The sequence below is a fragment of the Phyllostomus hastatus genome, unplaced genomic scaffold (assembly GCF_019186645.2).
Source record: "Phyllostomus hastatus isolate PE091 unplaced genomic scaffold, TTU_PhHast_1.1 phas_contig_209, whole genome shotgun sequence".
Taxonomy (NCBI): Eukaryota; Metazoa; Chordata; class Mammalia; order Chiroptera; family Phyllostomidae; genus Phyllostomus; species Phyllostomus hastatus.
In genome coordinates, this window is record NW_025333735.1 from 1 (window position 1) to 25,332 (window position 25,332).

A 25,332-nucleotide genomic window follows, 5' to 3' on the forward strand; every position below is an offset into this window, starting at 1 on the left:
GGAAGACCAAGGGTGAGTGACACCAGAGCAGCTCTTCCAGATCCCTCTGTCCACACACACTCCCAGCACTGAGTATGGTGTTGCAAGGAGAGAAAGTTGGAGATGGGAGGAATACTGAAAGCTAACTTTCAATCTATAGTTCTGCTCTTATCTGAATCTGAGTCAACTCACTGTCTCTTCTCACTTTGTCTTAATTTCTCTTTTTTAAAAGCATAAATTTTTATTCTTTTCCTGGAAGTATATGCTTTAAATTTTTAAAGAAATCACCATATCATTTTCCACAGCAATTACAGCATCTTACACTTCTCCCAGAAATGCACAGAATTCTAATTTCTCCACATTCTCGCCAATACCTGTTATTTTGTTTTTTGATATTGGTCATCCTAATGGGTGTGAAATAGTATGTCATTGTGGTTTTGATTTGTATTTCCCTAATGGCTAGTGATGCTAATCAACTTTTTATGTGTTCATTGATTATTAGTATTTTTTCTTTTAAGAAATTTTTATTCAAGTCCTTTCCTCATTTTTTAATTGTGAAAAATTTTAATTGGGTTGTTTGTTTTCTGGGGTTGCACTGTAGGATTTCTTTTTGTGTTTAATTTAGTGTTGTTATTATTCTTTTTTTCTCTTTTCATTGTTGTTCGAGTATGGTTGTCCACCTCGGCCCCCCCCCCCCACCCATCCCTGCCTCCCACCCTCAAACCTACCCCCTTTGGCTTTGTCCACGTGGCCTGTGTACATGCTCCTTGATGGGCCTTCCCCTCTTTTCCCCCATTATCGCTTTCCCCTCTCCCCTCTGGTTATTGTCAGTTTGTTCTTTAATTCAATGTTTCTGGTTATATTTTGCTTACTTGTGTATTCTCGATATCAATCCCTTAATGGATTCATAAGTGAAAAACATTTTTCCTTACTCTGTAGGATAAATATTAAACTCTGTTGATCCACAAAAGTTTTAATCTTGAAGTCCAACTTACCTACTTTCTTTTTGTTGTTTATGCTTTTGCTGTCATATCCAAGAAATCATTGGCAAATCCAGTATCATGAAGCTTTTCCCATATTTTTTTTTCTTCTAGGAGTTTTATAGTTTTAGCTCTTACATGTAGCTCCTTGAACTACTTTGGTTAATTTTTTATAGAAGGAAAGCTTTCTGTATTTCACCATTGACTGCGATGTTGGCTGAACGTTTCTCATGCATAGCCTTTACTATGTTGAGTTAGTTTCCTTCTAGTCCTGGGTTTGTTTGTTTTTTTAATCATAAAAAGGTATTGAATGTTTTCATGTAATGGATATTCAATTTTTCCCTATTTCTCTAATTGTAAGTAAGATTCAGATTAATACTGGTTGTGGTTTTGGTTCTCTCTCCTTGAATATGTTAACTCTTATCTCAGTTTCAAGACACATCTGCTATTAAAACTCCACTCCCTCTCACCTCCTCTCCCCGAGGCAGGCTTCTCTCTGGGCTCCACGGTGCAGTCTCACACCAAGGGAATCTGGATGTGGTGTATGCCTCATCCTGAAAAGGCAGACCACACCCTCGTGCTGCTTGACACTGAGGGCCTGGGAGATGTAGAGAAGGTAAGTATTGAAGATTCAGTTTGGGGACAAGCCCCTCATATTTGGATATCCTCTACACTATTTAACTTTTCTTCAAATAAGAGCTTGCACTGAACCAAACTATGCTTTTTTCATTTCTGCTTATGTTTTATGAGACTAAGTTTTACAATCAGAGGTCAGAAAAATATTCATAAGGCAGAATCCCAGAAGAAGCACATAGTCGTCAATAGATAGTGGTCTAGTTACTAACAACAGGCTATAAGCTAAGCCAGTTAACCCAGATGTATACAGGCAGTATAAAAAAATCAATGCCATGACTCTTATACTGCAGAGAGCTTTAGTTAAAGATTTATGTTCAAAAAGTCCTATACTGTTTAAACTTAAACTCTGTCATTAACACAGTTGCCTTAACAAATTATTTTACCTCTTTTAACCTCAGCTTTCTCATTTATAAAACAGATAAATAATCTATATTTGCCTCATAATATTGTTTGGAATATTTGAATATTTAATAAGAATGGAAAGTGTTAGGTACATAATAATTGTTCAATAAAATAACTATACATATTATTGCTATTATATGTCAATATTGCTGTAAAAGAGAGAAAATTCAATAAAAATTTACACTTAAGGCCTAGAATGTCTACTAAGCTTGACTATTTGTTTCACAATTATCTGCCAATGATCATAAGAGGATCTAGTGAGAATCAGTGTACACCAAAATCAGTAATCAGAAAACTATTCAAAGTCCAAGTCCTATTAACAATCATTTTCATTTGGATTTGGTTTCCTCTTATAGGTCATTAATCTAAAAAAAACACACAGACAAACACTCATTAAATGAGCATCCTTTTACTACTGCTGATCTGGAAAGTGCCATGAGAATGAAACATAATCCTGGCCCAAACGTGTTCTGATTTCCAGGGTGACAACCAAAACGACTCCTGGATCTTTGCTCTCGCAATACTGCTGAGCAGCACCTTTGTGTACAACAGCATGGGGACCATCAACCAGCAGGCCATGGACCAGCTGCAGTATCCTTTTTGTGGTCAAGAACGGCATCAAAATCAGAGGGAGACCTGTTAAAAAAACAAGCTATGTGAATGTGAATCCTGGTGAATCAAGCACAAAAAGAGAAAATGTAAAAAAATAATTCAAGGGCAAAAGAAAGATCCTAATTGCCTACTGAAGAATTGACTCTTGGGTTAGAAACAAAGGTTTTGAATATGTGGGACTAATGTGGGATGAGGGGCACTGTTCTTTTACACCAGTTTTCCTTAGTTTGCTACTCAGCTATGTGACAGAAATGACAGATCGAATACGGGCAAAATCTTCACCTGGTGCAAATGAGATTGAGGATTCTGCTGACTTCATACGCTTCTTTCCAGATTTTGTGTGGACACTGAGGGACTTTTCCCTAGACTTGGAAGCAAATGGACAACGCATCACAGCGGATGAGTACCTGGAGAATTCACTCAAACTTAGGAAAGGTGAAGGGGACTTAGAATTGGTTATTGGGAAGGACAAGACACTAGCAACTACCACTTTTTAAAATTTTTTTTCTACTTAGTTTTCCAATATTTATAGTTTTCTACTTCTCCTCAGCTGTATATTACTAAAAAATTAATGCCTGCTTGTTTAGTACCTGAATTAGTAGATTTGACATTGAATTGTCTTTTTTCTCATTCTAAGAATAAGCTTCGCTTTTTTTCAGCTCTCCCTGTGCTATGATACAATGAATTTTATGTCCCTGCTTAGGGCTTGTGATGCTGTAATTAGCCAATGAATATGAAGAAGAGTGGGCATTTATTTAAAGAAAATAGATTAGGCCAAGATGGAGGGATAGATACACTTCACTTCCTTGCACAACCAAAAGAAGGATAAACAACCAATTTAAAAACAGAAAACAACCAGAACTGCCAGAAAATTGAACTGTATGGAAGTCCAACAACCAAGGAGTTAAAGAAGTATTCATCCAGACTGGTAGGAGGGGCAGAGATGAGCACCCAGCAGAGAGGACGTGCTGCAAAGCAGCAGCTGGTGGACCATGATATCCCACATACACGTGCAGATAAGCCAGGAGAAACAACTGGGGAGTGAGACAGACCACACAACCCATGGTTCCAGGGTCAGAAACTATAAGCCTCAAAACCTCTGACTGTAAAAACCTATGGGAGTTCCAATGGTGGGAGAAACTGTTAATCTCAAGGGGGGTCCATTTGAGGGGCCCACAGGATCCTAGAATGTACACAAGCCCACCCACCCAATGATCAGCACCTGAAAGGGCCCAATCTGTTTGTGGAAATCGAGGAAAGTGACTGAAAGCAGGGTGAGAGCCAAGCAAGCAACATTATTCCTTCTCTGACCCTTTCCCCACAGACAGCTCCGCAATGCAGCAAAGAAGGTTGCCTGGCCCTGGTGAATACCTAAGATTCTGCCCCTTTACAATGTAACAGGTGCACAGAGACAAAGAAATATGGCCCAAATAAAAGAATAGATCAAAACTTCAGAAAAACAACTAAGCAATGAAAAGACAGCCAACCTATCAGATGCAGAGTTCAAAACACTGGTAATTAGGATATTTGCAGAAATGACTGAGTACAGCCACAAAATAAAGGAAGAAGTGAAGGCTATACAAAGTGAAATAAAGCAAAATATGTCAGGAATCAACAGTGAAGGGAAGGAAACTGAATTCAAATCAACAATTTGGAGCAGAAAGAAGAAATAAACATTCAACCAGAACAGAACGAAGAAACAAGAATTCAAAAAAATGAGGACAGGCTTAGGAACCTCTGGGACAACTTTAAATTGTTTCAACATCTGAATCATATGGATGCCAGAAGGAGAAGAGGAAGAAAAAGAAATTGAAAACTTTTTTGAAAAATTAATGAAGCAAAACTTCCCCAATCTGGCGAAGGAACTAGACATGCAAGTCCAGTAAGCTCAGAGAGTTCAAAAGAAGTTGGATCCAAGGAGAAACATACCAAGACACATCACAATTAAATTACCCAAGATTAAGGATAAGGAGAGAATCCTAGAAGCAGCAAGAGATAAGGAGACAGTTATCCACAAAGGAGTTCCCATCAGACTGTCAGCTGATTTCTCACAAGAGACCTTACAGACAAGAATGGGCTGGAAAGAAGTATTTGAAGTCATGAAAGGCAAGGACCTACATCCAAGATTACTCTATCCACCAAATCTACCATTTAAAATGGAAGGGCAGATAAAGTGCTTCCCAGATAAGGTCAAGTTAAAGGAGTTCATCATCACCAAGCCCTATTATATAAAATGTTAAAGGGACTCATCTAAGAAAAAGAATATCAAAACTATGAACTGTAAAATGACAAAAAACTCACAACTATCAAGAACTGAACCTAAAAACAAAAAACAAACTAAGCAAACAACTAGAACAGGAACAGAATCACAGAAATGGAGATCACATGGAGGGTTATCAGTGGGGAGGGGGATGGGGGAGAGAATGGGGGGAAAGGTACAGGGAATAAGAAGCATAAATGGTAGGTACAAAATAGACAGGGGGAGGTTAATAATAGTATGGGAAATGGAGAAGCCAAAGAACTTATATGGATGACCCATGGACATAAACTAAGGGGGAGGGGATGCTAGAAGGAGGGGGTACAGGGAGAGGGTGCAGAGCAGAGGGAGATAAAGGGGAGGAATAAAATGGGACAACTCTAATAGCATAATCAGTAAAATATACTAAAAAAAGAGAAAACAGATTAAAGCATAACAGTGAACTAGTCCAGTGGTTGGCAAACTATGGCCACAGGCAAATGATGGATAATACAGCCTTCCAGCTGTCTCATAAGTGAGTTTTATTGGATTAATGCTATGCCCATTCATTTGTAGATTATCTATGGCTGCTTTCATGCTCTAATAGCCAAATTAAGTACTTGGAAAACAGACCTTCTGACTTTCAAAGCTTGATATATTTACTGTTTGGTCCTTTATAGATAAAGTTCCCAAGACCCCTATATTAAGCAAAGTCCTTTTTTGTCCTTTTTCCAGTTGACGATCAAAAGGATAAAGATTTTAATTTTCCTCGACTCTGTATCCGGAAGTTCTTCCCACAGAAGAAATGCTTTACTTTTTGATCGGCCCACTCACGGGAAGAATCTAGGCCAGCTTGAGACCCTACATGATGATGAGCTAGACTCCGACTTCGTGCAAAAAGCTACAGTCTTCTGCTCCTACATCTTCAACAGTTCCAAAGTTAAAACACTTCCAGGAGGCATCAAGGTCAATGGACCTCGTGAGTCCTCTTCCCTAGTCTTTACTCTCACTGTTAGGACCAAAGGAAGGTGAAAATAACATCCACCTAGTGTCATCTGTGAAAAATGCAAATCTACTACTACTTCTGTGGTACATTCTAGATGACACAACATTTCTAATAGATTTTATTAGTCAAATTTCTTGGGTGAGAAAAAGATAGGAAAGGACAAAGAAAAGAAGATCTATTGCTTAAAATTGCCCTAGTAAACTGGACCTGTACTATCCTTAGCTACCTGCACTAAGGTAGCTAATGGACAAATATGGCTATCTAAATTTAAATGTAGATTAATTTAAAAGTTAAAGAAAATTAGAAGTTCTGATTACACAGCTATTTTCAAGGGCTCATACCTACAAAGGGCTAGTGCCTCCACTATTGGACAGCACGTATAGAACACACCCATCATCACAGAAAGTTCTCTTGGACAGTGTTCTATTAGAATAAATAACATGAAAGGACTCCTTTTTAATTGTTTCACAAATAACAATTTTACAATTGCTTGCCACGGACCAGGACTGATGATAGGGACATAAATGAGAGAGGTACATTTCCTGTCCTAATGGTGCTTGGCGATAAAGTACATGTACTCAATAAACACACATCTATAGTATCCAGAACAGAGGTTCTCACCCTTTGATATGTATTCATATCACACAAGGATCTTGCCAGAGGAGGGTCTAATTCAGTTGATCTGGGGCAGAGGCTGAGAGTAGGCATTTCTAACAAGCTTCCAGGTGATACTGAGGTCACTGATGCTATGAAGCAAACAAGTGGCAAAAGATTATCATCAGATTTACACAGAAGAGACTGATTCCTCACCCCAACTACAGTCAACATTATCATTTGTTCTCTTTTGCAGGACTGGAGAATCTGGTGCTGACCTACATCAATGCCATCAGCAGTGGGGGTCTGCCCTGCATGGAGAACGCGGTCCTGGCCTTGGCCCAGATAGAAAACTCAGCCGCAGTGAAAAAGGCCATTGCCCTCTATGATGAGCAGATGGCCCAGAAGGTGCAGCTGCCCACAGAAACCGCTCCAGGAGCTGCTGGACCCTGCACAGGGCCAGTGAGAAAGAGGCCATTAAAGTCTTCATGAAGAACTCATTCAAGGATGTGGACCATTTATTCCAAAATGGAATTAGTGGTAAATTTTTTTCATTATATTTATATGGATTAGGATCTCAGAAAGTGAAATATTAGTAGAAAATACAAATGGGTATATTGTTATGAGACGGAATTTTTCACTAGACTTTAAAATGATAAGAACCACTATTGTTATTATTATGACAAGAACCAATTTTATTATGATTGACTCAAAGTTTTGAAACTTTTTTTCATTCAAAAACTGATATTCTTTTCTCTAAACTTTAATTAAGTGCATAGAGGTAACAATCAGAGCTCCCTAATCAAATTACATACTTGCTGATATCAGACTGATTTAATGTTATAGCCAAAAGCAAAGGAATATGTAGTCTTAGTTATCTTAAGCAGGCTTATATTGAGCCACATTTCTTCCATATGCAATCATTGGTCCAATTTGAAAAGCAGAAGTTTATTTCTAAAGGTGTATTTGTAGGACTACAGAGCCTAGTGCTGACCTATGTCAATACCATCAGCTGTGGGAATTTGCCCTGCAGGATGGGGTCCTGGCCTTGGCGCAGATGAAGAATGCAGATGCAGTGCAAAAGGCCATGGCCCATGTTGATCAGCAGATGCATAGCATAAATGCTAACATAAGGATAGCAATCTCTGCCATAAACTTTACCTCCAGGGAGAAAGGAACTTCACTAGAAACACAAGATCAAGAGGATGTGGTCCTGTGAGTTTCATAGGGGGCACAGACTTTATTTTTTGAGAAGCTTTTCCAAAAATTCTGAGGTCAAGCTAACATCTTCTCTCCATTATTTCTACTTCCTACTTTCACATTAAAGGCCCAGCTAGAAAAAAAGGAAGAAGACATTTGTACACAGAATATGAAAGCATCATCAGATCGTTGCTCAGCTTTACTTAAGGATATCTTCAATCCTCTGGAAGAAGATATAAAACAGGGGATTTATTCTAAACCAGGAGGATATCATCTTTTTATCCGGAAGAGGCAGGAGCTAGAAAAACAATACCGTCAGGAACCCAGGAAGGGAATACAGGTAACCAACACTTATCTCTCTGTCTGTTGCTCCCCTCAACCCCACACTTCCCTCCCTCCACTCCCCCTCCACCTCCTTTTCTTAGATCTGCTTTCTCCACAGTGGGTTCATTCCCCAGCAAGCTCACCCCATATTGGACCACAGCACTAACAGCTCCAAAATTAGAGCCCTCACTCAAAGAACAGAGACTCTCCATCCATATTTATCAGTCTCTTAAAAAGGAATCTGCTTTGTAGAGTACAATGCTTGGGCAACCTGGAGCATGTGCATCATGACCACCAGACACACCAGGGCCAAGGGAAGCAATTCCCAGAGGAAAAGATGGTAGGCAAATAGGAATAGGTGCTTACAGATATTTCCTATTACTAGCTCCATTTTCTTTGGGTCTTAGAGTGAGGAAATTCTTCGGACATACTTGGAGTCCAAGGAGGCTGTGACTGAAACAATTCTACAGATAGACCAGACTCTCACAGAGAAGGAAAAGGAGATTGAAGGTGAGGAGCAAGAGACTAGATAGCCTCGAAAGCTTTTAAAATTTCAAATAATTTGGCTGGGTGAACCTGGGGTCTTTAAACAATAGTGAAATGAGCAAAGATGCCTCTCACTAGCTGAAGTGAGCTCTGACTATGGCAGATGCAGCCAGGAGCAACAGCAACAGGTAAGTGTGCAGAGAAAAAAAAGCAACATGGTCACCCATGAGCTTTTTTTCTTCCTTTCCTCCTGACAGAGCAACGTATGAAAGCTGAATCTGCAGAGGCTGCAAAAAAAATGTTGGAGGAGATGCAGATAAAGAATCAGCAGATGATGGAGCAGAAAGAAAAGAGGTATGAGGAGATTCTGCAAACAAGTGACTGAGAAGGCGGACAAGGAGAAGGCCCAGTTAATGGCAGAACGAGACAGAGTTCTCAATCTTAAACTTCAGGTATTGAATTGCTTCACCTCGAGGTTTCTCTTCTTGTTTTCTCTCCACTCTCCCTGATCTCTTTGAGTGGCTGTTAGACCATGAAGCCCTAGAAGGACCTTTCTTACCCACTTATATTTTTCAATCCTATCTGTCTGCCTGTCCTGGGCCTGCCTATGTCTGGTTATTAAAAATTGTATTTGAATTTATATCACGTCTAGTCATTTATCAGTATAGTCTTCAATCAATGGTAGCTATTATCTGCTAGGCATTATAAAAAATGTCTTATCTGTATCTTTTTCTTTAATATTATATGAAGCAAGAACTCTATCCCATGACTTAGGAGAAGAAATAGGGGTTCAGAAAGGAGTAAATAACTTTTATAGGGTCACACAGCTTGGTAAGATATTCAAATCCCCTTCACCATTCGAAGGAATCCACAATGACTGTTTTTCTGTCACATGTGGTATGACTTTAATTCTAAGAGAAGCTGTGAGCAGAAAGACTCCTGAACTCTCACACTGGCATCAGTCTGTCACTCCTGACTCTTTCCTCGGCCCTACTCCCAGTCTGTGTGATGAGCGATGTGCAGGAAGCCCATATGGACAGTTTCCGGCCTGGATTCCCTTATTTATATTCTGCTACCTTTGCCCCCAGTCTGTGAGGCCTAAATCCAATTCACTGATCTAAAATTCAGACACTCCATTTGATTTTAAGAATTTGTGTGTATTATATGTGTGTATATAAAAGTCTCCCTGTGTATGTGTGTATAAAAGTGTTTAATGCATAGGGTAAGATTTGAAAACAAACATATGATTAAGATTGCCCACAAATGTATAGAATTAATGGGATAAAAGACCAAGACTTGTAATTTGAAGCTTATCAATATATCAGAAAGTATAAGCCAAAAAATCTTTCTTAGCTAAAGGAGGCTCAGAAAAAAGTAATCATGAGGCTAGGATGCCCAAGAGAAAGTATAATAAAAAATTAATGGAGAAAAGTTCAAGAAGAAATTAAATTCTAAAAAAAATTCTGTGAATGTGGAAAATAGATAGAAGTTAGGGATTTACTTACTGCTACACTTTATTCATGATTTGTCCTTTTTAGGAACAAGCCCGGTTTCTGAATGAAGGATTCAAACAGGAGAGTGAAAAACTTCATAAAGAAATACAGTATCTCCAGAATGACATGAGAAGGAAGAGATGTATCATAAGCTAAAGACTTAAGGAATAGAGCTTTCCTGTTCACTCTTTGCCGAAGGCATAACTCAAGCAGTTTTAGAATTTGGAAAAATGTCGCTATGTGGCAGGAAAAGAAAACCCCATAAAAAGCTTCTATGCTCTGCAGCTTCTTTGATAAGCAGTGCTCTCTGTAACACCTGCAAAATTTCACAATGCCTTTTGTTTTGATGTGACAGGACGTAGCTGAACAAAAGCTATTTTTAGGTAGGAGCTGGCCAGTGGCCTTTCCTAGGATAATGGCTTGTTATCTCAAGGCCAAAGCATTAACCTTCACTTCTGCTTCTGTATGCTTGCTTTAGCAATTGCTTCCCCCCTCCCTTTTTGCCTTGTAGCAAGTATTTATAGGAAACTCCAGCTTAAACTCTTTGCTCAGAGAATTTGTGTGGTTAACCCCTCTGAGCCCGTGCGTAATAAAGGATCGTGCTTCGCCATCTCCCCGCGTGTGAGTAATTTTTTCCGCAACAACTGCACTTGAGAAAAAGTGACCTTTCTTTAAGCTGATTAAAAAGAATCTACAAAAAACCCTTCACCTAACGTATTTAGTGATGAAAAACTGAATGCTTTGCCCTTAACTCAGGAACAAAGCAAGAATGTCTAGTCTCTCCAGTCCAGTTAAACATTATACTAAAAGGGTTAGTACAATATGGGAGAAAAAGGGATAAAGGCATATAGATCAGAAAAGATAAAATAAAGCTGTCTTTATTCGCAGGCATTATGATTATCCATATAGGAAAAATATCAAGGAATCTAAAAATGAAAAATAAAACCTCTTGGAACAAATGAGTGAGTTTAACAAGGTTGTAAGACAAAAGACAAGGTTGTAACACAAAAAAAACAATTTTCAACTGTATTTCTATATAAAAGAAATGACCAATTGGAAACCAACATTTAAAAAAACAATATCACTTACAATGGTTGTTTTTTAAAAAATGAAATAGATAGAAATCTAACAACACATGCACAGGATCTCTGCGCTGGAAACCATTCTAAGACCAAGAGATTGTGGATTCAAACATGACCCATCATGAATCTCCTTAAATTCCAACTCCCTTGCAGTTTTTATGATGTTCCTTTTACTCGTTGTAGAAGAGAAGATTTAAGAACCTTCTTTATAGAGTTAGCCCTAACAAAGCATGTGCCCAATATTCATTAAGTTCCACTGAGCACTAAAAATATGTCCATTATGTGTGTTAGACTTTTATCTAAATAGAAAGAGGAAAAAATATGGCCCAGAACTCAGAGTGCTACATAATATACCTACTACACACACACACACATACACACACACAAACACACATACACACAAGCACATCCCACCTGTCCCACCGAGAGTTCTTTGACAGACAGGATTTCATAGAACGCAAGACAGTCAAACTTACCCAGTTTTTATTGCGATTTTTTTCCCACCTAACTTCAAAACAGAGTCCCTAGAGAATTAGATGACCCTGTGGGAAAAGCAGTAATTGCTTAGGCTATAAGGATCATTCATTCAAAAAATATTCATTGAGGATCTACTACATACTCTCCCAAGGAGTGAGAACATAGTTGTAGTCCCTCTCTTAAGGAAATATTCTACGGTGAATTCAGAGATTAAACAAATAAGTACAGAAAACTAAATTCCCAAGAAATTGAGGGGAGAGGATTTCTGATTTGGAAGGAGTTGATCTACTCCCCTTACCCCAAGATATCTCAGAGGCCTCCTTAGTATGTTTTTAACCATATTCCCCTTAGCAGACAGTTAGTTAAAAAAGAAAAGAAAAGAAATTAAGTTGGGAGGGGGAGATCGGAAGAGAAAGAGCACCCACCACCTGGCCCCCAAAACACTTCAATGGTGTAACATGCTCACAGCATCTCTCTTTTAGAGTGGACTGGTAAGTGAAAGAAGAGAGCAATGAGCTCCATCTAGTGGCCAATATTTTTATTTCTCTTCACAGTATTTTATCACTACATTTTATCATCAAAGTTTGTTCTGATTCATTGCCTGTCTCCCCCACTACACTCTGAACTCCATCTGGGCAGGAACATTGTCTATTTTGTTCATCGCAGACTCAGCTAGAAGGGTTCAGGGCACATGGTAAACCATAAATAAGTATTTTTAAACATACGAATGAACATCTTACATGAACAGTGTATCATCCCAGCACCATTCCTGATGCTTCTCCCTGAAAGTTTAACATTTGATTATTTAATATCCTATTGAATACTACAGAAATTTTATAGTTATTTAAATTTCTGTACTATTTAGAGTAGAATACTCCTCCTCTCCCTCTCCAAAACTGATTTCATCATTACCCCTTCTTTACAAACCTAGAGAACCTACTGTTGATTTATATTCCTACCATCGCTCAGAGGAGCCACCTGACATAAAGCACATAGTACTGACCAGTAGCGGTGCCAGGGGGCATTGCACACCATGACAGATAGAGGGAGCAAGGGGCAGTCCCCACTGAAACCCTCCAGGAGCTGAGAACCTGCATAGAACCTGTAAGAGCCTCCAAGAGCTTAAGAACTCCAACATGAATGCAAATCAGGAACTCCAGAGGCAAAGCCAGACTGAGAAAGGAAACATAAAACCTTCCTCAGAAGAGCGATGCCTACCAGGCTCTAGCAGAGTGATACTCACTTATGTAGTGATATTTTCTGATACCATTAGCCAGAAGCCACACACACTTGGTCCACGTCTTGAAGGACACAATACTTGCCAGAGTTTCCACAAGGCCAATTTTTATTATTATATCCTACACGTGGACCTGATGTTTTGAAGAATTTTTTTTCCTACCAATTTGATTTGTAATGTCAAAATTCATTTCCTCTTTTTAAAAATTGTTCAGAGACTATGAAAAAATTTCTTAGTGACTCAGGTAACCAGTGCTAAGATTAAACTGCCATAAATGCAGCATATAAATGTGCATGTGGACAGACAGGCAGGCAGCACACACAGAGATAAACAGATACATAGTCACCCTGGGCAGCCTTCCTATTGTAATTCCTATTACAATAGAAGTTGTAATTCCTATACAATTTCCATTATGATTTTTTAAATATTTAAACTAATGTTTGTACAGCTATTAGTATCTGGCTGAAAAGCATGTACTTTAATAATACATACAAACATAAATCTTGTATTTAAAATAGCTACATGGGGCTGAAAACTGGATATAACTCTTGACAAATATAACTGTACATACTTAAAGTGTACAATGTGATGATTTTATACACATATAAACTGTAGAATGACTTCCAAGATCAACATAATTACCACAAGCATCACCTCACACAGATAACAGTTAACTTGTGTGTGGGGGTAATGAGAATGCCTGAGATCTAGTCTCAGCAACTTTCAAGAATATAACTCTTTACAGCAGGAATGTAAGGTGGGAAAGGCTTTAGGAACTTCAAACCCAGACTGAATTCCCTTTTTTCCTAGAGTAGGTATTTCTTAGTACAGCGCTAGGGTTATAAGACAAAGTAAAAATGTCCTGCCTGCCAAATTTTCACATTCTTAGTACCCAGAAGTGACAGCCACCTCCTGAGAGGCATTTCCAGAGGATGAGGCACTGCCAACATCTTCCACCTTCATCTCCTCCCTGTCACTCGTCTATTGTCACCTGGAAGGCCCCCGTAAAAGTAAAGTGGGATGCCTGTGCTAAGCAAACTAAAAGAGTCACTAAACTGCCACAGCCATACCATGACCACGTATCAAAAAAACAACAACATATAAATAAGTTAAAACAAACTGATTTCCCCCTCATGTAAGTACAGTCCAGGGCTGGAGTGGTGGCTGCTCTGCCATCTTCAGTTAGCGGATTCTAGTGGTCCAAGGCGGCGGCAGCCATCGTGTCTGCACGCGGACTGGTGGGGAAACCGCAAACCCAGGAACTGATAAAGACATACTGTACCCCTTCAAGATATATCCTGCACGCGGCATATCCAGCTTCCACGTATGTTCTATGGGCCAGAATTTAATCTTACGGCCGACCAAGCTTCAAGAGAGGCTGGAAATGCAGTCTTTCTACCAAACGCCCATGTACTCTGATGAAGTTTGGAAGGTCTATTATTATTAGACAAGAGAATACTAAATATTGGAGAATAACCAGTCTCCCTTCTTAAGATTCTTTTCCTTTTTCTTAAAAAACAATTTTTTAGTGCTTACTAAGAAGCAAGTACAGCTCTAAATTTTTCCAAGTCTATGAAATCAACCAATAGCAGCATAAGCAAGGTTCTAGTATCCACGTTTTACAGATGAGGAAACTGAAGCACAGATAAATGAAGTAGCTGGCACAAAGTCACTCAGCTAGAAAATTGCAGAGCTGGGATTTGAACCAGACAGTTTGGCTTACCCACTATCCTATACTGTCCTCTCTCTGCTATATTTCAGAATACTTTTTAGTATTTTATATGAGGCAATGGAAAAGGCTTTATCTATCTGTAAGATAAAGTCTTTTATCTTACTGATAAAAAGAAAGTATTTTCTTTTTATTCAGAATAGAAATCAGGAGAAGATATAAGGAAAACGCATTTATTAGCTATTAACTCTAGGGAGTCACTTATATTTCTCATCAAACACCAACATGAGTATAAAGATAACACAAGGCTTAGCACATGAACAAAGCATGCAGATGCCCAGCATTTGGTCATTCCATCATTTAATGAACATGTGTGTAAACCAATAACAACAAGAGATGGCAAATTAAACACGTTTACATTCTCTCTCTACTTAAGACCCACTAGTATAACAGTAAGGAGATCTTTTAAGCCCCAGGAGAACAAAAACAGTAAGTGAAATAACAGTGGCAACAAAATTACAGAACTTATAAAGCAAATGGGCAGGCGATACTTGACAGCAGATTTAAACAAGCTGAATCCTAGACCAATCATGAAGAAAGCCAAAAAGCCAACTCAGTTTACTCCCATAGAACGCTCCAAAGGTTCAGGAGTAAATACAGAAGAATCATTTAAAGGCCTTTCTAAGAAACAAGCAGATCCCCAGGTCTCCACCCCTGGTCTGCTGTAGCCCCACCAATAGGTCCATCCTCACCTGAGCACATCAGCAGTTCACTGGTATACTCTGGAGAGAGTAAACAGACTGTCTGAATTCAGGAGAAGCTAGTGGTAAAGACAAACTGGAACTCTGAGCAAACGTCATCAGTCGGGAGGGTCTCTGGGAAGAACTAGAACTTAAGGAAGTTCTCACACAGTACTGTATTGGGAAGAACCACACACGTGAGAACCCTAGAGAAAAAAACTCTATGTTTCTAGTAAACCTCTGTGGTTCTAACTTTCTCTGCCTTTAACTTCCTTTCCCTTTTTTAAAATACCCCTGCACTGCATCTTGGCACTCAGTCCAACGGGCTGCAACCCTCTCTTTTTCCAGAATAAGTCCTTTTTGGTGACAAAACACCTAGTCAATTATTATTTCTCAGTGGACACCAGGTAGTTGATAGCAGAAGGGGAAGTGCTGAAATCAAGGAAATAAGTGCATGTCACCATAAAGAATGTTGAGCTCTTTAGCCCTCTTTCCCTCCGCTGCCAGTACCTGAGTCACCAACCTCATCTCTTGCTCTAACAAACTCCTAACAGATCTTCTTGCTCCTGCTCTTGCCAACCCACAAGTCGCACCTCCAAGGCAGCTAGACTATCGTTTTTAAATTCCTCTGCCCAAGATTTTCCAATGGCTGCTTCAGAATAAAATCCGAACTCCTTTCTGCGGTCTCCTCTGCTCTGCATGGCCTGGCCCTGCCTTCCTCTCCACCCTAATCTGGAAGCACTTTCCCCTGCACCACTACATTTTACACACAGTGGTCTCTTATTACTTATTACATAAACATGCCAAGTTTGCTCCCATTTAAGGGCCTTTTTCAGCTGCTCTTTCCCTTTCCAGAATCATTTTTTGCAAGCCTGATTCTTCATCATTCAATTCTGGGTTTAAATATTAGCTCCTCCAAAAACACCCCAAAAAGCAATAAGCCTTCCCTGACCATCCTCCACAAACTAGCTGCTGTTTTTACCCCTCATTGTTTCTTTATGGTACTTACCACCTTCTGAAGTCAGTTTGTATCTCTCTTGTTTCTCCTCCTGGAAGGTTTAAGACACACTTTCTCTGCCTCATTTTCCCCAGAAGCCTCAGCACCTGTCTACTCAAGTCATATTTGTTCAATGTAAGAAAAAGAAAAGCAGCAGCTGGAATGGGGAGCTGAATGACACCCTTATGGCTGGTGTTGTTAGGAACTATCTATGGTGTGTCCCTATAAAACATAACAACCTGACACAACCCCTGCATAAGACAAAGTCACACTGTGATCCTGATGGAGTGCGACCACAGACAAGATCACTTCATAATCTTGCCTAAACACGGATAAAACAAGGTCATTCTGCAACTGCAAAAATACCAAACTTCCTCCTTTCCCAGCTGATAAACTTGCCTTTTTTTTTACAAGTTACGAGTTACAGGCTTCACCTTGCAATTTTCCTGCCTTCTTCCTCGTAAAGCTGTATTATGACACCCAATCTCATAAGTACCCCACATCTTGACAGCACCCAAAACAGATTGAATCTCGTTTCCTTGAATCCCACCCCCAAATCACCCAAATCCTATGTCATTCTAATACTGTCATTAAAATGACTCAAATTTGCACAAGGTGTGTGTTCTCCCTCATTGCAAGGACAAATAAACCCAATTTTCTGACTACAGGTGTGCTCCTGGTGGGTTTTTTTGTCTGGAGATTACTGACTAATGAATGCCTCTCAAAACAACTCAAAATCTAGGAGCAGATTATGTACTGTACACAATGATTTCTCCATTCACCTTACCATCTTCTGAACCTCCTTTAAGCTACGTGAACAGTAATTTCTTCAACCAAAGATGATCTTTATTCTTTTCCCCTAGACATGAAAAACAATGCTACTGTCAGGCCCACACCACCTACCCTCTTAACTTCTTAAAATAGAAAGGGAAGAAAATGTAATTATGAAACTCCCTTTTTTTTTCATTGTTTACACTATTACAGATGTTCCCCCATTTTCCCCTCCTTTGTCCCTCTCCAGCCACTCCCTCCCCAGCCTTCACCACATGATTATCTGTGTCCATGGGCTGTGTATACATGCATATATGTTCTTTGGCTCATCTCTTGGAATCCTCCCCCCGCCTTCCCCTCTGAGATCTGTCAGTCTGTTCCATGTATCCATGCCTCTGGCTTTATTTTGTTCAACCGTTTATTTGGTTCATTAAATTCCACATATGAGTGAGATCATACGGTGTTTCGTCTTTCTCTGGCTGGCTTATTTCACTTAGCGTAATAATCGGAATTATTATCCTTTGCATGAATGGATGAAAACTCCATTCTTAACAGCAGCTCTCCTTTCCATAACATCGCCTTCCCCAAAGGAGTTCCTTTTCTCTTTGACGATTTGCATTCTTCATTTTAAAGTGTTATGTATGCAGGTCCAAAGTCTCACATCCCTCCTTTCATTCTCAGTTCTCTGATCAAACTCATTTCTGTTTTTTCTTCATCCTCATCACGGGTGATAAATACATCTTTTTGCACTCTCTTTAGCATTGCCCTCTCTCCAGCAGCTTCCAACATTATTCTGACTACAATCCTCCACGTGCCTAAACGCTGTGGCCTCAGAGCTTTCCTTTCTTCCTAAACAAGCCGCCTGTAAATAACCAGCCCCAGCCCCAGAAGTCACACACAGCCAATCAGTGGCCTGAGTCGAAATTTTGTACCCAATCCCGGGCCACATCTCAGTCCCGCCCCACCCCCCACCCCCTTCACTTAGCTAAGCCTCAATCACGCGGATCTAACCCGCCCCGCTCCTCTACCCACCTTGACCAGTTCTCACAGCCTATCGAGGCCTGAGTACACACCCCATAAGGTTATCTATCCCTTGGCCACAACCATGTGCACCTTGATCTCTACCCCAGTACTCCCCTCAGCCCTGCACCTTTCACCTCCTCCCTACCCATTCCCGTCCAGTTCCTTCCAGTCCGCGATCCCAGCCGCCTTCAGCCAATCCGCAATCGTACTCCTTATACCCGCGTCATCCCCGCCCAGGCTTCGCCCCCCCACCTCCGAATCCCGCCCCACCAGGCCCTGGATCCCTGGCAGGACCAGCTCTAGAAGCAGAGTTGTCTCGCGAAGAAGGTGAGTGAGCCACGAGAAATTCCGGTATGCAGTGAAGCTAGCGCGGTGTGCAGTGAAACTAGCGTCCGGGCTAGCAGTGTCCTGCGCGGCGAGACGGGGAAGGAGGGCGTCGCGCGCCGGCGGCAGGGAAGAAGAGCCGGTCTGGATTTCCTTAAGGAATAGGACTGTCACTCCTGAGCCGGAAGCGCGTTGGAGCTTGCGTGGGTCGGGGCTCCAGATCCAGCCTCCTGATCCGGACCCCAGGTCCCGGCCCTGGCGGACCTCCGGGGAGGCTGCAGGAGGGCAGCGCTGGAATTAACGGAGTTTCCTCTGGAAAAGGGATGGCACCAAGGTGACTGGCCTTCTAGGGTGGGGACTTTGAACCCCGGTTATCGATTGCCCTTTTTGCTCTTGATTTTGCAGTTTGGGCATTTTGAAAACAGCGTGGCATGGGTAACACCGACTCCAGTTTATCCATAATGGTATTTTTAATAAAAAGAAAACAAAGGCTGTTAACCGGCCATGTAAGTGAATCTAAAGTTTTTAGTTAAAAGAGAAAAGCAGTCCAATCTGTCACTTTTGGAGTCCGAGCAACTCTGTAAGGGGGAGCCCCGTACCCAGTACAAAACAATTCCTCCACCTCCAGGTCATGCAGTTAGTACCTGAAGCAAGAACTGGGGCTGCTTGCTCACGTCCACACCAGGCACCAATGGTGCAGACCAGCTATTAGAAAGTTTTATCTCACATTGTGCTAAAACAACTCACACCAGCCAGCTACACTTGTCTCAAGAATTTATAATTACACGAACCCCATTTTCACAGAACAGCCCATTCAACAATCCCAGGGTTACGTCTTCTTAAGTATTGTGCCACCTAAATATAGTTAATATTTTCCACCCTTGTTCCAATGACACGACTTTGAGTCTTGTTCCCATTGCACTAAACCAGCCAGTACCTTGTTCACCTCCTACATGCCCTCTGCTGTGTCATTGCACCTTATAGCAGTGGACTAACAGTGGACTAGCAGTGGACTAACAGGTAGAGCAGGAAATGCAAATGATCTTTTCCTTTGGTCAGACTTTTGGCACTAACCTTTTTTGCAGTCACCTCACATCAAATCTTTCTTGAGCTTTCAGTTAACCTGAATGTTCTTATTTATGTCAAATTAACTAAATCTCTCCCTACCTCTCATTCCCATATACAGAGTGGTTATAAATTGATCATTTGGATCTAAGACCAGAGCTTTCATCTTTTCACAATTCATTTTGACTATCTTGCTTACATTTTAGCTCTTAATTCTGCCCCCCAAAATTTACCAACCTTCTCAGCTTCAGGTCATCCCTAAATTTGCCACACATAATTTCTGTATCTTCATTTTAAACAACTTACTCCAATGAGAATGGTTAAATTTTCTGTTGGCCACGCATATTTGAATATGGAGTGTAACTTATGTGTAATATCTCATATTCAGGTTTTCTAGATTACCCTGACTCACAATTGCCTGGTTTTCTTCACAGAACATTGTCTTAAAAAGGAGAAAACTAGAAAAAAACATAGTGAAAATATTGTTTAGAATTAAAGCTGTATGCCTTTTTGATCCCCCCTCCCCACTTTTCAAGGCCATCCAAATTTATTGATTTATTCATTGATTTGTTACTTATTCAGCATACATGTGGAATGATAATTGCATTAGAAAAGTGCTGCTTAAAATGTGTTTATTTAAAGTGCAGAGGAAAAATATCAGAGGTTCTGAATCTCTATCAGCCTGCTTAGGTTTTGGAGTCATTTTTTCACCCATCACTCTCACAATTCCTTCCACAATGAGATTACCTAGTGAGAAGAGAGCCCAGATCTGTATATGGAGGAATTCCATCATTTCGCAGCAGGTTGGGGACAGGTAGAAGGAAAATGAAAGGTGGTACTATGTCAAGAGCCAAAGGAACATGGTGTTTCTAGAAGGAGACATGGCTTGACTAGCAGTACTGAGGCCTTGCCGCCAGAGAGCAGGGCTCACCACCTGGGGTGAAATCTCCCAAGAGCTACCATCTGAGCTCAGGCATGATCAGCCAGGGACTTACCTTCTGAGGTTACCTTCAAACCAAGGATTCATTTATTCATCTGTTTTGAAATATGGGAAAACGGAGGCTCCACAAGAGTCAGTGACTTGTCTAACAGCAGACCCCCACTCTTTTTTTTAAATAGATTAAGGATTAGAAGCCAGGTATCCTGATTCCTAGTCCTGTTCCCCCCATTTTATCCCAAGAAAGTAAAAGAGGTTTCTCTCATTTCTCTACTTGCAAGAAAACATTTTGCTTATACTTTGCTTAATACCAAAGAACTTAGGCTGAATTTAAATAACTGGATGTTTATTTGCTGAAAAAAAAAATTGTCCTAAATCAAATAACGCCATGATACTGAATGAAGATTGCTCCTGTTGTTTGATAAGTTTTCGTAAAACTATCTCTACTGCCTAACCCAGTTGATATTTTTACCGTTGATTAGAACAATTAATGACACAAGAATAGGCATGGTTTTTAAAAAAAGATTTTATTTATTTTTTTAGAGAGGTGAAGGGAGAGAAACATCAATGTGTGGTTGCCTCTCATGTGCCCCCTACTGCGGACCTGGCCCACAACCCAGGCTTGTGCCCAAACTGGGCGACCCTTTGGTTCTCAGGCTGGCACTCAATCCATTGAGCCACACCGCCAGGGCAGTATATCTTGATATAAGAAAACCTGATCGTTGACTTGAAAGGCATAAAACACAAGGGATAATTTGAATTTTGCACTTTGCAAAAAACACTTTGCAAAAAGAAACAATATTTTCTAACAGGACTTACAAATATCCATTCAAATTATTAATTTATGTGATTTTATGTATTCATTCAGTCATTTAACACTTTTACTTATCAAATACCTACTATATACCAGAGAATACAGTAGTGAACTATACTATTATAAATTCGTGAATGAGTGGCCAGCCACACAAACACACGAAAAAAGTGCTTTGCAGAGAATTAAAATAAGCTGATATGATATAGAATGGCTAAGAGACTCCTATTTAAGCTGAGATTTTAATCACATGATGGTTAGGATTTTATAGTCCTCTTTTTAAGAAACATCCAATATATTATTTTTATATATAAAGCTTTCTGTAGCCTTAACATTTGGTAGCTTCAGTGTTCTTTTGAATTCTTAGGATCTCTTTTTATAAAAATTTGATCAGAGGTGCAGGAAATGCCATCCCGATTCAACATTTGCAGAGCAAAAAGCTCATGAGAAGTGTCTGTTTGGTTTAATGTCCTTAGAAAGCTGAGTGTTCTCCCACTTCCACATGGCATTATAACAGACTTTCATTTTTCTTTGATCTCCCTCCCCCATAATTGATAATGACATCCTGATAGCTATAGAAGTAACTTAGAATTCATGCTGGTTATGCAACTCCTGAAATGACTTGCTAGTTATGGAATTGTTGAGGGAAGTACCATCTGAGAAAATAACCTAAGAATCCTTCATGTATTTATATTTATCAGGGACCAGATATGATCCTTTCTAAATAACCTTTTTTTAATAACTTTACTGTTATAGATTGTGCTTTTACTAGTAACTTATTCAGACAAGTCTGAGTAGGTTTTAGACTGAAATATTCTGGATTTTATAGCTACCAGAAATGAAACATTTACTTAATGCTCTTGACTAAGTTGGAGCCCTATACTTTTAATTAACAATATCCTTGCAGATGTCTGGTTTAAAATAACATGAATAAATTTGTATGAGGATTTTATTAGAATGATTACATTGATTCCAGTGATAAGAAATTATATCATAGAGAAAAAAGTAGCCCTGGCTGGTGTAGCTCAGTGGATTGAGCGCGGGTTGCGAACCAAAGTGTCACAGGTTTGATTCCCAGTCAGGGTACATGCCTGGGTTGCAGGCCATGACCCCCAGCAACCACACATTGATGTTTCTCTCTCTCTCTCCCTCCCTTCCCTCTCTAAAAATAAATAAATAAAATCTTTTTTAAAAATTATATCATAGAGAAAAATCTATCAAAACTTTATATATATATATATATTTGATATAAACTTACCAGTTAACTGTCTGACAGCAATGTAAATAGCACTCTCTTTAAAAGTTTTTCTTTTATTCTATAGCATGTTTTGGGCCCAGAGGAGACTCTGCTCCCTTGGCAGTAGAGCTAAATTCCTGAAGATGATTTATTCTCCAAAAATCTTCAGACTCTCCACTTCTGCTGTAGGTATTGCTTAATCTTACAAATTATTGTACATATTCTCTGATGTCAAAAAGTATAACTTTTCAGATACTTTATAAATGTTTTGAAAAGAGTATTTCCATTATATAAGCTAAAGTCACTGCTTGTCATTGGTGAGAACTGATATTCACTGAGCAACTGCTTGCCTGTCTGTGTATCAGGCACAATATTGGGCATTGTGTATTCAGTATCTCATTTTATCTTTACAGAACTCTTCAAGTTATTGTTACATTCCTATCCTATAAATGAAAAAGCAGAGGCTTAGATAAGTTTGGTAACTTACCCAAGGTCACACAGCTTTCATAACCAGGATACCATACTCACCCGGCTCTAGCTTTGGCACAGTAAAGGATAGGCTCTGTATACTCAAGAAATGATATACTGACTATAAGTACAGACACAGTGACTTCAAGATTACAGGCAATATGGCAGACTGAGGTCCAGACTATATAACATCATGGAAGAGGACACAAAGCTCATTCTTACACCATGACTGTCATAACCCAGGGTAAATAAATGACCCAGTTTCTTCAAGTCAGTGGCATGAGATAAAAGAGGGGTGTTTTGGAAGGACTGCTCCGGAATAAAGAGGCTTAAGAACCACAACCACCAAAGCAATGTGTTCACCTTGTTTAGGAATTCAATTCAATCAATCAAAATGTAAAAAGATATTGTTAAAGACAGAGAAGTATGAATGTGTATTGGGTATTCGATGGTACAGAGGAATTATTGTTAATTAGGTGTGATAATCACAATGAAGTTGTATAAACTTTTTTTTTAGGGATATATGCCAAGTATATATGGGTAAAATGACTTAAGGTCTAGGATTTCCTTTAAAATTACTCAGCAATAAAAAGTAAAAAGGAAAAGAAAAGGGAAAGATGAAGCCAATAAGGCAAAATCTTGATAATTACTGAATCTGGTTAATATGTATATGAGTGTTTTAGATTATGTTGAATCATGAAATTGTCCTTCTGTAGGTCAAACACGGGTGAATACTGGCAGTTTTATATTGTTCAAGCTAATAGTAATCTCTCGACTTTTATGTAAGTTTGAAATTTTCATAAGAACAATGGACTTCTCCCTCTGTTTGTAAATACTATTTCTACCTCATGAATGTCTTGGGTTCTAGCTCTCATCTTTGTTAGCGCCATGACTACCTTAGTTGAAGCTCTCCATGCAGAGGCTGAAGCTGAGGGAGTGGGTACGATCACTCAGGGCGATCAGATAAAAAGCATGGGATTAAATTAAGGCTGTGTGCGCAGAATTATTATTTATCTGTCAAGCTCAGTTAGAATGTCCATGCCCAGGACCCATCCTGAGAGAATCTTGTTCTGTAAGTCTGAAATGTATTTTGAAAAAATTTTCCAAGTGATTCTAATGTACATCCCGGGTAACCACCACTGACAATACTTTTACTCATATTTACAGATTATCTGGGATAGAATTCAAAGCTTTTCATCTTTAACAATCACATCAGAAAGGTCCCTACATTTCACCAAGGCCTTTGCAGTTAAAATGGTCACACGGATAAATGTGTTCTTCCTGCTCTTGGACACAGGACAGAGCGGACTGAACAGCGCAGTGGCGCTGTAGTGTTACTGCACTCAACCAGCAGGGGTCCAAGGCTCCCCGCCAGAGCAAAAACTTTGGAGGCAGAGTTCAGTGGAAAAAGGAACGTTTTATTTAATTAGCAAAGTATCCGGCAAAACAGCTGTTTACATATTTGTTATTACAACTCCTACATAGATTCAAGAGCTGAAAATAACAGAACAAAAATCTGTGCAAAAACTAAGATGTTAAAACTATATAGTACGTATTTCCTAAAAAGCAAGGCCCGAAAAGAAAGGAACCGTTTTTTAAACAATTGTATGCCCCTTCCTCCCTTCCTCCCGTTGCTGATAGCCCACCGAAGGCTGCGGCACCTGGCGGTGGACAGCTCCGCGCGGGCCTGCAGCCCGAACCTCTTCCCCTCCCCGCCTACCTCCTTCAGGCTCCGGCGTAATGAAGCCGGGGAGATGTCCGCCCAAAGCCGGTTCCCCGCCAGGCTCTCCCCTCTGCAGCTACCTGGAGACGCTGTGCAGCGCGCCAGCCTGCATGCCCACGCGGCCTTGCAGCACCCCCCTCCCGCAGGCTCTGGCTCTTCACCCGTCGCCTGCTCAACCGTGTGGCCTCAGACTTCCCCCCCATCCCCTCCAGCAGGGGATGTTCCGTGCGCCCTGCCCCGCCCTTCCTGGGGGCCCCCCCAGAATCCTTTGCGCACCCGCAGGCGTGGCCCTGGTTGCCAGGGTGATGCGCGCCTGGCAGTCTTGAGGAATCTAAATCGAGAATGACTTACCAGAACCAGCCTGACTACTTACTATGAACCTGTTTTCACAAGAAATTCCTCCACACCATCATTTGTATCAATAAAATCTTGATATATAGGTTACCTCAGAGGAAGGAAATGTGAACGGCGATGGACTGTACTTTATCTGGACTATCTGCTTTCTTTTCCTAAAAACATTTGTATTGTTTTTGTAATTTTAAATAAATAATATTTTAAATTTTAAGGAAAAGCATTGCAGTTATACAGCAAGAAAAGAACCAAGATGAACCCAAGATGAAAATCACTATCCTCTGTTTTAGCACCGAAATCTTAAAGGCATAGAAACTTGAAAGATTACATTAACCCTAACCCTAACCCTAACCTCTGGTGCTGGAAAACCAAAGAACAAAACTAGTAGATGAGAGAGAAAGCCGGGTGGATGGGTGGATGGATGGGAGATAAGAATGAAGGAAGGAGGAAATAATTGTTCATGAGAGGACTT

At 40.1% G+C, this 25,332-nt stretch overlaps 1 protein-coding gene, 2 long non-coding RNA genes and 1 pseudogene across 3 annotated transcripts in view; 2 read left to right on the plus strand and 2 right to left on the minus strand.

The window, feature by feature from the left end:
* The first annotated feature begins 6 nt into the window (after positions 1-6).
* LOC123816377 lies at positions 7-10,558 on the plus strand (annotated as a pseudogene).
* Positions 2,497-24,721, minus strand: LOC123816379. Its single transcript, XR_006785265.1, has 3 exons — positions 24,507-24,721; positions 6,473-6,597; positions 2,497-2,633 (listed from the first exon to the last, which is right to left on the minus strand). It is a non-coding gene; the product is annotated as an uncharacterized LOC123816379 (long non-coding RNA).
* LOC123816380 lies at positions 14,633-16,536 on the minus strand. The gene is made up of 2 exons (XR_006785266.1): positions 16,163-16,536; positions 14,633-15,327 (listed from the first exon to the last, which is right to left on the minus strand). It is a non-coding gene; the product is annotated as an uncharacterized LOC123816380 (long non-coding RNA).
* KYAT3 (kynurenine aminotransferase 3) overlaps positions 18,335-25,332 on the plus strand; it is a 67,026-nt gene continuing 60,028 nt past the window's right edge. Inside the window, 2 exon segments of the mRNA XM_045835307.1 lie at positions 18,335-18,602; positions 22,404-22,503. Of these exon segments, the coding sequence (XP_045691263.1) occupies positions 18,592-18,602; positions 22,404-22,503 (111 nt within the window). The 5' untranslated portion in view covers positions 18,335-18,591.